General features: G+C 39.5%; 1 protein-coding gene across 2 annotated transcripts in view; it reads left to right on the top strand.

Annotated features, from left to right (window-relative positions):
- The first annotated feature begins 12,946 nt into the window (after window positions 1-12,946).
- Window positions 12,947-15,108, top strand: part of LOC132115011 (E3 ubiquitin-protein ligase DTX1-like) — a 38,255-nt gene continuing 36,093 nt past the window's right edge. For both annotated transcript variants that reach the window (XM_059523439.1, XM_059523438.1), the window contains exon 1: window positions 12,947-13,534. In XM_059523439.1, the coding sequence (XP_059379422.1) occupies window positions 13,279-13,534 (256 nt within the window). In that variant the 5' untranslated portion in view covers window positions 12,947-13,278. The remainder of the gene's footprint in view (window positions 13,535-15,108) is intronic.

The following is a 15,108-nucleotide window of genomic DNA, read 5'->3' as shown; positions in this document are numbered from 1 at the left end:
CAATCGGCACAAATAACACTGTTGGATTTAATCTTCATGATAATGTGGATATAACGTATGAAATGGAGTGAAAATTAAATGTCATTCATTCTTATAATCGTTCTTCTCACATTTATTTTCTACAATCTAACTTCAGTTCACGACCTCACCATCGGTGTCGCCAATTCCCTTTGTCTCCAGAATGTGCGTACGCACGGCTCAAAGTTTGCTTAAAGGTGCGCACATTCTCCCGTCAAGTTGGTTTTTTATAGATCACAACCTTTGCGTGGGAACTGGCGTACGTACGTTTCCAGCCCCGTTTTGTGCGTACGCACGCTTTATAAATGAGGCCCCTGATGTCCTCAACAACATCCGGGCGGTCCTCCTGCACTTCAGAGAAGGTGTTTTTGCTGCGCTCGGTGACATCAAAAAGATGTATAATTCAGTCTGGCTCGAAGACCGGGAGGTGCATCTCCATCGTTTTCTTTGGAGAGACTTTGAGGATGAGGACATTGATGAATATGCGATCACAAGAGTTAATATTGGTGATAAGCCAGCTGGTTGCATCGCTCAGGTTGCTATGCGAGAGACAGCATATCTGCATAAGTTCAGCCACCTCAAGGAAGAGTGTAGAATATTGGAGGAAGACACATATGTGGATGATGTTCTCACCTCCCATAATGATCAGGGGCCAACTTAAGCAAATGACGTCCAACATTGAGCAAATCCTTGAGGCCGGCGGGTTTCAAATGAAGCCTTGGTTCTATTCTGGCCAAAGTGGGAGGAGAGAACCCAAAGGCCAAGAAAAAGAAGGGCCCATGACAATGATCCTCCCAAATCAACTTACTGAGGAAGATAATAAAGCACTTGGCCTTGGCTATACCCCTGAGGATGAAAAGCTCCACTTAATGGTGGCTGTGAATTTTTCTAAGAAGAAGAAGAAGATGAGGCTGGGCAAAGATCTGCCAAAAGAGGAAGTGAGAGGGCAGGTACCCTACCCGCTAACCCGTAGAGAGCTATTAAGTCAAGTCTCTGGGTTATACGATCCCCTAGGTCTCGTGACCCCTGTAAAGCAGAGGGGGGCCATTCTTGTGAGGAGGGCTTTTCAGGAAGCGAGAGTAAAGTACAGTCCAACTGAAAATACCTGGGACACAGCTTTGTCTGAAGGACTTCGGCAAGATGCTATCTGCCTTTTGGAAGATTATGCTGAGCTGAGCCAGTTAAGGTTTACCAGGCCCCTGACTCCTCCTGTCCCAAGAGCTGAACCGTGTGGTGTCACGTTCTCTGATGGCAGTGAGCACTCTTATGGAGCTGTGTTATACCTGCGTTGGTGTAGCAGACAAGACGTCATTATACGGCTAGTTGAATCCAAGGCCAAGCTGACACCATTGGATCAGAAGGGAGATGCAGTTAAAGCAGAGATCTGTGGGGCTGTCTTTGCAGCCTGGCTGAAAAAGTATTTCCAGAGGCACAGTCGGATCCATGTGGAGAGGTGGTATCATCTGGTCGACAGCCAAACGGTCCTGGGGGCGGTCCAACGAGAGAGTTATGGTTATCAGACGTTTATTGCCAATAGAATTGGTGAGATTCAAGGAAGCACAAATGTCCAGGACTGGTGGTGGATCCCTGGGCCACTTAATACAGCAGACATCATCTCAAGAGGGGCTGTTCCTAAAGATTTGGATGAAGGCTCTGAGTGGCAGATGGGCCCCAAGTTTTTAAGCCTCCCTGAGAGTGAGTGGCCGGTAAAATCTGCTAAGGATGTTGCTGTTGCAGCCAGAGAAAACATAATAAGAATCCAGAAGAAGGCATTTGTAGCTACACTTACCCGGGCCGGTGCAAAGCAGGGACTAAGGCAGTACCAGAGTCAAACTCCAACAGGCCTGCGTAGACCACCTGCAGGCACCGCGATTACTGTACTTGTCGATGTCAAGTGGTTCAGTAATCTAAGACGGCTTACAAAGGTAATTGCACTGGTCTGGAGGGCGGCAAAGAAGCTGCTTCGGGTTAAGACTGATGGAAGACCAAAGTGGGAGGCAGTTCAGTCGACTGGAATCATCACAGTGATAGAAAGAGAGGATGCCTTCAGAGATCTTTGCCTTGCAGCTCAAGAGGGGGTAACCTTTCCCAGCTCCACATTGAACCGGCTTGTTGTGTACAGAGATGGGGTTAGTGGACTGTTGGTGTGTGGAGGTAGAGTTCAATACTTCGAAAAAGATCACACGGCAGTGCCATTGGTGCCTTTCGATACCTGGCTTGGGACATTGGTGGCACGTAAGAGTCATCAGGAGGGGCATGAAGGGGTTGCTGGAACCCTGTTGAGGATGCGACAGTCGGTTTGGATTGTGCGAGGGAGAATGCTCGCTCAGAAAGTTGTTAACCAGTGCATCATCTGCAAGAAAGCAAGGGCTCGAGTATGTGGGCAAGTGATGGGTGACCTACCTGTGGAAAGGTCAGGGCCTGCTGCACCGTTTCAGTTCACTGGCGTTGATCTGTTTGGGCCATACCTAGTGAGAGACGATGTTAAAAGGAGGGTGTCCATGAAGGTCTGGGGAGTCCTCTTCTGCTGCATGGCGAGCAGGGCCATACATGTGGAGCTGGCCAATAGTATGTCTACAGAAAGCTTCTTGATGGCTTATCAGAGATTTGCTGCTATCAGGGGGCTTCCCCTTAAAGTTTGGTCAGATCCTGGGACCAACTTTGTTGGCGCAAGGCCCGTGTTGGATGAGCTGTACACCTTCCTGCGAGGCCAAGAGACAGCAAGCCTGGAAGAGTATGCAGTAAAAAGTGGTACATGCTGGGTTTGGAAGGTGCTCCCTGCTGATTCGCCACACCGCAATGGAGCTGCTGAAGCTGCAGTGCGGATAGTGAAGAGGGCTCTTCAAAGTCTGAGAAGATCAGTTGGTCTTACCTTCAGTGAGTTCCTCACGGCGCTTCAGTTGGCGGCGAATTTGGCTAACGAGCGCCCGATCGACGCAAGGATCCAGAGTCGCGAGGACCGCATCCAGTATGTGACGCCCAATGCACTTCTTCTTGGGCGTGCGTCTCAAGATGGAGACTTTAAGTCTTTCAGTTTTACCAACTACCCCTACAAGCGTCTTCAAGAAATCGAGGCCCAAGTCAACAGCTTCTGGAGAGCCTGGTGCCAGCTTGCCGGACCAAATCTCTTCATCAGAAGCAAGTGGCATGTTACAGAGAGGAACGTGGCTATAGGGGACGTTGTTTGGCTTTGTGATCAGAACGCTTTGCGGGGCCAGTTCAGGCTTGGCAGAGTTGTCGCTGTTGCTCCAGACTCCAAGGGTGTTGTAAGGGATGTCGACGTCCTAGTCGCTCCGGGCAACTGTGTTCCGGTTCAATGTCCAAAGTCTGTGGCTCTGAACTTAGCATCCGGTGACAAGAAGGGAAGCTCCAATAGCACGGTGCTGCGGAGGGACATTAGGCGCCTTGTTGTTGTCCTTCCTGTTGAGGAGCAGCCCCCCTGACCAGGATTGCCTTGAAGTTCGGTGACGTGCACCTTGGGTTTGAAATGGTGCTCGCGCTGCTCTTTTCATTGTGTGCACTGTGAGCAGCGTGGACGCAGTGGGAACGTTGGGTCAAAGATTTGATTTTAAACTGCACGGGATCGTTTGATTCTGAAGAGACTGCCGGTAAATCTAAATGTTTACATTTGCGTGTGGTGGCTTTGTGTGGATGTGCATGTTATGGACTTAGGTATTTATTATTGTTATTTTGGTATCTGTGATTAGGTTAGTGTTTGAATTGTTGAGCCCAAATACCTAGCAGTGAACAGTTATTTTAAAGTATATTGTCAGGATATTATTCACATATTCAATTTGCTAAAATTAATGGTCTGTTTGAAATTCACTGTCTAGAAATGTGTAATCAATTCACTTGTTGGAATATTTATTATGGTAAAAATGGTTAAATTCCCTTCTAATGAAATGCAAATCCAGTGATTAAAAGCTAATTATTTAAAACGTATTTGCTATGGTGTAGAATAGTATTAGTAAAAAGAAATAGTTCAATTTTTCAATTCAATTCAAGTTTATTTGTATAGCGCTTTTTACAATACAAATCGTTACAAAGCAACTTTACAGAAAATTATGTTTCTACAATATTTAGTAGTAGCTAGTAGTTTGTGCACGTTTGACAGGATTTTAGAAAAAGAAAAATAATAATAATAATACAAGACGTGGTCAGCTAGATGATGAACTATCAATATTATTAATTAATAGTAATTATATGATGCAGTCACACATGTAGCAATAATTGTTAGTTCTGTTTGTTGATTCAAGGTTAGGATCATCTGGGGTCCTCTGAGGGTCAGCATCATCTCTTCTCAGATGTTCTGGATCCAGACTGGAGCTTGTGTAAATCCTAGTTGCAAAACATAGAAACAAAATAGAGACATCATTAGCATAGCTGTTATGCTAACGCTTACAGAATTAAAACGGTGTTATTTATGTACGATGTGAAATTGTGGTGGTTTAACTCATGTACATTGCTGTAAATATTTTACACTGCTTTGTGTGTGGTTTTAAAGGTTTTTCACCTACTGGAACATACAATAAATTGAGAAAAGGCAACTTAAGTCTCATTCTTGAGTGGAACCCAGTGTTCAATTCAGAAGTAAAGAACCCTTGTCAAGTGGGGGACCCGTGCAGCTTGCAAACACTTGACATTTACTGAAATTCTCAACAAAGCCACCAATGTAATGTGATCCAAGGTTATCGCCAGCTATGGCACACAATGTACCTTTGTGCACCTTTCCATCCGCTAACTAAACACCATTTTCCTCAAGGTCTTTAAGGTCTTTTACCAGAGTTGCAAAGACCAAATCTTGTCCAAAAAATCTAAAATCTTGTTCCCTACACAGCAGAACTAGCTGCATAGGGTCAATGCCTGTGTAACGGGGCTGTTCTAGGTGGGTATTGAACCCGGGTCTGTTTGGTCCAAAGTCTTGAGCTAACTCCCCACTAAATGAATCCAAGAGCAGGGATGATCAAATGGCCAGGAGTCGTGGGTCTTAAACAAGACAAAGCTTTACTAATAAAAGGTGCAACAAAACAAGAGAAGCCGTGCTTCCAAAAAACAGTAAAAAGAAAAATAGACACAAGGGTCCAAAGACTTAAACTTAAACTTAAACTTTAACAGACTTGGCTTGCAACAGGTAACATAGGCTCAAGACTGAACAATAAGGTATGGCACAAACACACTTAAATAGGGCAAGACACAGGTGTGATGCATCAGGCATAATGAGTGGTAGTGTTCAGCAGGAATCTGGTGAGGGTCGCCACCTGCCGACCAGGAGGAAAATAGCAGTCCAGTTAAGGATTCCTTACAGCCTGACCTACAGTGAGGCAGCAGGTTTGCAAGTGTCATGTAAACGGCAAGAATTTTGTGCTTTTTCTTACCAGAACCAAGTGGATTGGCAACTTCAAAAGCATCTTCATACAAGATTAAAGCTAATGAATCTTTATCATTTTTGAACAGCATATTTTCATCAATATTGTTGCCATCCCATACATCAGAGAGGATATCTTTTGCTCTAACTTCAGATCGTGAATTATTATGTTGTTCTATCACTGATTTACAGCAGAACAGTGCTTCTAAGCTTTTCTTAATTGGAATGTATTGAGCAAAGCTTTCCTTGCCAGATTCATTTTGACCAAGACAGATTGGGACAGGATCCACAAACTTAAAATTGTCTTTATAAAAAGACTTTCTTCTCTTATCAGTGCAAAGTGTATTAATATTAGATCTCCGAAAAAGATCATCAGTTTGCAAGACATTAAAAACACTATATCATTTTCAGAAATACCAAGTGCACTTTTCTTGACATGTTCCAATATCACACACTAAGGCATCAAATCCTAACTGCTCAACAGATGACTTTGAGGGCCTGTCTTTGTGATCCCTGAATATGTGAGCTTTGAAAGCAGTGAACTTTTTAAATGTTCTGGAGCAATCCGGAATACCACATTTGAAAACGGAATTTGGAACATGACTATGGATTTTCATGTGCTGGCAAAATGCTGACAACGATTCAAAAGCACAATCGCAGAACTGACACCATGGCATTTTTGCACGTGGACTAGACACTACTAAAGCACTTACTTTACCACTGGATTTTTCATCGGATTATAAAACCTGAAACGAAGAAAAAAATGCAGATCATACAAATGACATGGTTTTTATTTTCGCGATTTTTATTTTTATTTTATATAACTTATATAAGCAGGTCGTGCAAATGAAATGGTATGCTGGCTGTGTGAAATGTCGAAGTTAAGTTTATGTAACGTTACTTGTTAAAAAAGGAGTGGTTTTTTTTGCGGTAGAAAACAACGTTCGCAAAATCAAACTATTCGTGTAACTTAATGTAGAAAACCGAACGTAATAATTAAATATAAATAGATTGGCTTACCGTATCAGTCAGTTTAACAGTGTTCTCAAGCTCTAAAATCCACTTTTGCTCACAGATGCATGACCGATTCTTCCTCCTGACCATTTCTGCTGCGTCACAGGCAATATTTGAAAGACGCACACAAAAGCTCACAAGAAACGAAGCTCACACGAACCAAAAAGCTTAATTACAAATTCACAAAAACACACACAGTTGGCACATCAGTTGGCATCACGTCTCATCTGAATTTGAGCGCGAATACAATAAATCCCACAATGCAATGCATTTACAGTCTGATACTGTATTACGAATTTATCGGGAGGAAAACAGAAATGTGCTGTATATTTACAGCTGCTCTGTAAATTATACAGCCTTATACTGTATTATGGAAATACAGTACAATTCTGTAAGAAATTCGCTGTAAATTTACAGTAAAGGGTTACAGTGTATTCAACTTGTCATATTTTTACATGGGCGATTTTGCTTATTAACCACCTTTTGCTTATTACTGTGTGTGTTTAAATTTCCCATTTATTTTTGGTTCATTTTAAGCCAAAATGATTGGTTCATTTTCAAACAACCCAGCTGTTGGGTCAAATATTTAAAACCAACCAGCTGGGTTTGTCCATATTTGACCCGATGCTTTTTTGCCAAAATAACCAAAATTCGGTTGTTTTTAAACATTTTTAGACTGAACAAAAGTCCCGATCTGAATCAAATGATTCGCAAACACACTCTTGAAGCCCCGATCTGAATCAAATGATTCGCAAACCCACTCTTGAAGCCCCGATCTGAATCAAATGATTCGCAAACCCACTCTTGAAGCCCCGATCTGAATCAAATGATTCGCAAACCCACTCTGAAGCTCCGATCTGAATCAAATGATTCGCAAACCCACTCTGAAGCTCCGATCTGAATCAAATGATTCGCAAACCCACTCTGAAGCTCCGATCTGAATCAAATGATTCGCAAACCCACTCTGAAGCCCCGATCTGAATCAAATGATTCGCAAACCCACTCTGAAGCTCCGATCTGAATCAAAAAGATTTGCGGAACCGCTTCGAAGTCTCGATCTAATTAAAAAAAGATTTGCGAACCCAATCCAAAGCCCCGGTCTGAATTAAATGATTTGCAAATGCAAACCCACTCTGAAGCTCCGATCTGAATCAAATGATTCGCAAACCCACTCTGAAGCTCCGATCTGAATCAAATGATTTGCAAACCGCTCCAAAGTCCCAATCTGAATAAAAAAAAAAGTTCCAAACCCGGTCCGAAGCCCCGATCTAAATCTAAAGCAAATGATTTGCAATACGCGCTTTGGAGTCCCAGTCTGAATCAAATGATTTGTTTGTCATCTTATTATTTTACTTTCCAATATGCAAGTTAATTTGATTTCTGATATTTGGTGTGTCTGTTCTTAATCTTCCTGTAAAGAAACATCAAGCTTGACATTTTTCAGTATAGGTTATTTGTTTCTGAGCCCTATCACTGTGAAGCAACAATATAGATATTTAATCATAGAATTATATGCAGTCTTCCATGCACACACATGCATTTAGAGTGATTATATGAACATCTGTTTAGCATGGGCTTTGGCAGAATTTTTTTTTTTAATGTCAGGGCAGCTATTCAGTGAACCAGAAGTTATGCTGAGTGCTTCTGCACAGCAGTGTGTCCTTCCTGAATTCATTTGCTTTTTGAACAAATCAGGTGAGTCAATGATTTACTGATCCATTCATAAATACATTTTCTTCCTTCCTTCCTGAATAAGTTGTTTTGAAAGAATCGATTGAATAAATGACCCCCTGCTGCCGTCAATCATATTTCTATATTCCAGTTTTTACATTTAAAACATTAATCTCCTAACACTATAGCAGTTTTTAAGTGTAGTGTACAGGTGCATCTCAATAAATTAGAATGTCGTGGAAAAGTTAATTTATTTCAGTAATTCAACTCAAATTGTGAAACCAGTGTATTAAATAGATACAATGTACACAGACTGAAGTAATTTAAGTCTTTGGTTCTTTTAATTGTGATGATTTTGGCTCCAGAAGGCCAACTATTCACTCATAAAAATAAATAAATAATTAATTATTGGTGTTGTTGAGATCGTGAATTGGTGGGATTTTGTTAAATGTGAGCCAAAATCATCACAATTAAAAGAACCAAAGACTTAAACTACTTCAGTCTGTGTACATTTAATTATTTAATACACAAGGTTAAAAATTTGAGTTGAATTACTGAAATGAACTTTTCCAAGACATTCTAATTTATTGAGATGCACCTGTAAATGCATGTACAAGTGCTAAAAAAAACAAAGTTTATAGAACCCTGCCTGTTTCATTTGCCCTATTTCTGTTTTTTTTAATAAAGCCATTTAGCCAGTGAAACTTTTACATATACATTGTATATACTGTATATACTGTATATGTATATATATATATATACGATGGATTTGTTTCCTGCAAACGCAGCATCAGAATTTCTTTCCTTTGGTGTGAGGGGATGTTCATGTTCATATCGTCTCCAGAAACTACATATTTTGGTTGGAAAACAACAGCACAAATACTGTAATACTGTAATAGTGTACTTAGATGTTTCTTCAAATATAAGGTCGTTCACACAGACACAGTTCTGCTTCTGTGTTCAGACCATCAAAGTGATGCTCAAGTGAGTTTAAAGCGCCTGTGTAAATATCATTAGACACTAGAGGGCGCTGTGACTGTTTACATTCTTTTATTTATCATTTATTCAATGCAACATGCATTTATTTAAAAAGAACATTTCAGATCATTTGAGCTCTGAATGTTCAGTTAGTAATTTAAAGCTGCTGCTCACAGTGGGATTTTTAATGTCAGTGTCTGCTGAAATCATTCAGAATGGAAATTGTTAATAGAGAGATCTCTCTGTGTGTGTGTGTGTGTGTGTGTGTGTGTGTGTGTGTGTGTGTGTGTGTGTGTGTGTGTGTGTGTGTGTGTGTGTGTGTGTGTGTGTGTGTAAGTTATATCTGAATTCTGGAGGATTAAAGTATATTAAAGGCAGTAGAAGTTACAGTATAACTATCTGTAAAACTGATTTGAAATATTGTAAAAGTGCTTACACAAATCAATTTGACTTGACTTGATAAAACATTTTTAGAGGTTTAGTCCAGTTGTTAGGGTCAGTGAGCTTCTTCAGTGATGCCTGGAATTAAAGTAATTTTGTAAATGCTCTTTACACATCATCATCAAAATAAATAAATAAATAAATAATAAAAAAAAAACTCTTTGGATTTATTTATTATCATAAAAAAATAAATAAAACACAAATGTACAATATATATAAAATATATAAGATATATATATTTTTAAACTATCACATTGCACTATATGCAGTTTTTCATTTCTTCTTCTTTACTACTTTATTTCTGTTATTTTCTCTTTAAAAAAAAGTTTTGTTGTTGTTGTAGTTGTTGTTTTTGATAGCAGACTCCGGGTATATAATTATCAAATGATGAACATCTCCACCTTTGACTTCCATACAAACATGAAGTCGTCTTGTCCCCCTGTTGGGACCCTAGCACATACAGTAATGTCTTTAAACAGACCCTGAAGGCTCTTGCTGATGAAGTACAGTATGACAGCACTGGGTTATTTCTCAGATCAGCGTGTGAGCGATGCTGAACTCAAGTGGAGCGAGAAACATCACTGTTTCTCTACCAGGCAGTGGAAAATGGAAAACCATACGCTGTTATTTAATTTCAGACATTCAAAGCTTGAATCTTTGACATTTTCACTGGCGTAGAAGAAATATTGAAACTAACCAGCCATTTTTGACTGAAAAGTAAGTTACTATTAACTACTTTTTATATAATGCAGTATCACACTAAAAAGCATGTTGTTGTAGTCATAAAATAGTTAAGTTATAAAAAATATCACTTTACAATAAGGTTTAATTTGTTATCAAATGTTTTTTTACATCGTTTATTAATTTTAATACTCTATTTATTTTTAAAAATGTACTGGTAAATGTTGAAATTGTTGAACGTGAACTGAGATTAACCCTTTGTTTGGAAGTCATACCTTTTTTTTCTTCAGGAAAATCAATGTAATATATTTTTGTTCAATAATATATATATAGCGAGAGAGAATTTCATACTACTAATTAATATTTATGCAATAATTATGATTATTTAAAAAAAAAATAATTATAATACAATTCTTATATATATATATATATATATATATATATATATATATATATAGTTGTTTATAGACATAAATACTTATTTTATTAAGTTGTGGATTTGGGTATATATATTTAGGCATTCTCAAAGAGAACTTTTTGTAAAGGTTTATATATATATATATATCGTACCATAGTGATTAGGTTTGTCTGTAGTAAAATCAAAGCACAAACTGACATTTCAACCAATATTTCAACCTAACCTAATCACAGAAAGACATTTTGTTACATAAAACATCAAAGTTGAACAGAAATGAACAGAAATCCATATTGTTACAACCAGTTCATGTGTGTAATAGTGTGGCGTGTTTGTCTGTTTTTGATATTTTAGTGTCACGAAGTTCCCATTCATTTCTAATGGCGTCAACAGAAGTGTGACAGTTTTTTAATGAACATTTAGCTTTTTCGAATCAAATCCACGATATTTATGTATTTATTTAGTTCGTTTTTGTGGTCACAAGCGAGTTTCGAACCATTCCGAGCTATTTTTAAAATGTCAAAACAACAAACATTCAATATGTTTACTAATGTATTTTTCAACTTGTGTTGAAAAATAGTTTAAGTCATGTTTTAAAAATGATCAGGTTATAGCCTACATGATTATACATATCCTATATATTTATATAAGCAATATGACCACTATACGCGTCTCTTTATGGGATTTCTGAGTGCTGGAAGTCATGCACGAGTTCATCTGGACGGAAAATCTAGATTTTCTCATGGTGAAGCTGTTTCGGTAAATAGAGCTGCATACACGCGCGCGCGCACGCGCACGCATAAGCAACAGTCGCGCGGCGGAGGATGCGCACAACACGATCAACAGAGCTCATAAACAGCGGAACACGGTGAACTCCGACTCTCATCTACTCGTTAAGAGACGGGAATGTGATCTAGGACATACTTCGCTTATTCAGTCTTTCGTTTTGGCGTCCTTCCTTTATTCTGGACCTCCGGTTCATCGTCACGGTTCGGCGGAGACGATTCACATCACAGGTGACCGATTCCTCTTTCCTCCTCTCTGCGTCCACGCTGTGGTAACGAATTCGAATGTATGTGAGATGTCGTATTCAGAATGAGCCTGGATAGCCGATATTAATTCATCATGGCTCATGTGAGTCCCATTTATTCCGAAGATCCGTGAGCGCGCATATTCCCTGCTTTCCTATCTAGCCACGAATCCTCGCTTTGACCAGACCTGCGCGAAACGCTTTGATGGAGAAGATCGTCCCATCGGATTCGGTGTGATGCACTGATGGGATTCTGATGAACGGATCGGATCTAATCCAGAGGAGACGCGGATCTGGAGCGCATATGGAGAAGAACGAGAACATTTGTTCGTAAATGAAGCTGATATATGAGCTCTTCCATCTTTTATAACCGGACTTCAGACAGATGTTCGGCCAGAACTGGGTTATAATCGACCAGATCTGAGGCCACATGCGTTATCAATCGCACCTTCTTTATTCTGGTTTGGGTTGCGCTCGAAACAGCAAGGGTTTGTTATGATGAGTTCAGCATATATCATCAGATATCTGCATTTATTGATCACCGATAAAGGATCTTTCTTTAGGCTCATGCGTACCAGGAGAAGAGGGATCTCTCTCTCTCTCTCTCTCTCTCGGTTATGTATATTTGTGTATTTTCTACAGGTTCTGCGTGTAGTTTCTGTAGATGCAGTTCACAGTATAACCTGATGGCAAAAGTCAAATTGCGATAAAAACAATTCTTGTAAAAACTGAAAAAAAAAAACCTGCTAGGCTACTTGAAATAACATGATCTTATAACTAATATGTAAGTGTATTAGAAAAAAATCATGACATGAATATAAATGTTTCATAATTCATCAGTTTTAAAAAATATAAATTATATTGAATTTAAATATATTTACATTTATATATATATATGTATATATAATTTAGCATGGAATAATTAATATATAATAATTTATATATCAAATTATTAATATATTAATAATTAATATATAAAATAATTTAGCATGGAATATTATAATGCAAGTGGTGTTAGTGCAACATAAAAAAATGCCAAAAAAAGAAGGAATTGTATATATATATATATATATATATATATATAGTTATAACACCATTGATGAAATAGCACGGCAGTCTGATAAATAAATTATAATGTTTTTCTGTGGGCTGATTTTCTCTCTTGTTCTGTCTCTTCCGTTAGATACGCAATAGTATTTCAGACCATCAGGCTGGGAGTCCTGATCAAGAGCAGCATGTTCTCATTCAACTGGATCTAGACCAGAATACTGGACTTCAGGACTGCAGGACTATCTGAGCATCACTAAAAGTGACTGGACTCCTCACTGCATACCTCAGATCATCAGTTTTGGATTATTCTTCTGAGGAGGAGTTTCTTTGGAGAGCATGATTACTTCCAGAGCTGAAATACTAGAGACTAATCTAGTTTTTGGTGGCAAATTTAATTACAGCGGCGAATCCCTCATGTGAACAGAGAAGAGTCCAATTTGTTCTGCTGCAGGACGTGCATCGACTCCTGCAGTTTGTGTGCTCGTTCTTTAGCAAAATCAAGAGTTCTGTATGTTCACAATGTGTTTTCATTAAGAACTTTCTCTTGGAACGTTCTCCCCTCCATATATTGGGACGAAATCCATTGTGTTTGCTTTTGGTGTGGAGTTGAATCAAATGGCTCGACCCGGATCTGGGGTTCTGGTGTCGCTGGGAGGCGGATACTCGTCTCAGAGCATGGCTAGGGTGGTGGTTTGGGAATGGCTGAACGAACACGGCCGCTGGAGGCCGTACAGCGCCGCCGTATGTCATCACATCGAAAACATCCTGAAGGGAGATGCACGGGGAACAGTCATACTGGGGCAGGTGGATGCGCAGCTCACGCCATACGTCATAGACCTGCAGTCCATGCATCAGTTCAGACAAGACACAGGTGAGTCAAAGAGACATGTTTACTCATGCAATGTGGGTCTGAACTGACTGTGAAACGGTGCGTTCAAGTCAAGTCGCGAATTTATGAGTTGAATGCACATGAACGCCATTCAAGTTGTTTTTTACGATTCAGAAACTCATCTTTTGGTGCATTCAAGTTTGCAAAATAGGTAATTTTAAGTTGGGAGTCAGGTGTGTTGAAGCAAAGACGTAAGATATATTAAGAATAAGCCCTGCCTTCTAACTAAAGAACCAATAGACTGCATTAGCTCCCGCCCACTTTTTCAGTGCCGCTGGTGCCAAAATTATTTTTCCCATAGGGATTTTTAAAAAGTCTTTATTATATTGTTGTATGCCATGAACCGAACCAACCAGCTACGAGAAAAAACATCTATAGATACAATGTATATTAAGGTTATTTCAAAATATGCATACATGTTTATATATATATATATTTACAAATATTTTAGTATTTTGAGAGTGTAGGTGATCAGCGCAATTACTAAGTTGCATATATACAAAATATCATAGTACTATGCAATCCCGATAAAATACTGTATATAATGATTCAATTTACAGCACCTTCAGATATAAAATAAATGCACAAAAAGCAAAAACACACATAGTGTGAATTCTTTATTCATAATTTTGTAGAGGTAGTTCAGAAGAACTAAGACATTCCAAATCCTAAACACGAACTTCCCAGGAGGACTTGAGCGCACTAAATGAATAGACTGCTATCTTACCACCTACTACAGTTCCCACACATCAAAAGCACACCTTTCAAGGTTAAACGTTCAGCAGAAGTGCATCAGCAGAGAGACTGAATGGATCTTTTGAGGGAAGAACTCGTGTGATTGTGCATGAATGCATGTGTGATTGCGGTACATTGCACGTGAAGTCAGCTAGATGAACAAAGACAGCTTGAGGGTTTTTGGATTGTTTGGTAGAGCTGCGCAGTTCCTACCACGAGCAGATACTCTCTGAAGACCGTCTCTCTCCCCACACACACACGCACACACACACACACACACACACGCACACACACACACACACACACACACACACACACACACACACACGCACACACACACACACACACACGCACACACACACACACACACACACACACACGCACACACACACACACACGCACACACACACACACACACACACACACACACACACACACACACACACACACACAGATTGGCGCGTCCCCAGGGCTCTCTGTTCATATGATGCCATTGCCGCAGGCCACTGTTTTCCCTTATGAGAGAACAAATGACCTAAAGTAGAATGGTTCAGGGTTAAATTAGGACACATGGGATGCTCTGTGGAAGACAGAGCTGTGTGTTATTTTGGTGCATGTTTGTGTTCATTACAGAACTGCTTTTAAGTATGAAAATTTCCATGTCTATGGCAATAACACCACTAAAAAGTTTTCAAAATTCATGTTTTCCTTCAGAATTTGGTCAGACAAAGAGCTAGTCCTGACCTCTAATTTGCATAGTTTGAGTAAATGTTCCCGTATCCTGCATCGACTAGATCAAACAGAAAGTACTTTGACGTCGT

This window comes from Carassius carassius, chromosome 34 (genome assembly GCF_963082965.1).
Source record: "Carassius carassius chromosome 34, fCarCar2.1, whole genome shotgun sequence".
NCBI lineage: Eukaryota > Metazoa > Chordata > Actinopteri > Cypriniformes > Cyprinidae > Carassius > Carassius carassius.
The sequence above is the reverse complement of the archived record's forward strand: the minus strand, read 5'-3'. Positions and strand labels throughout refer to the sequence as shown.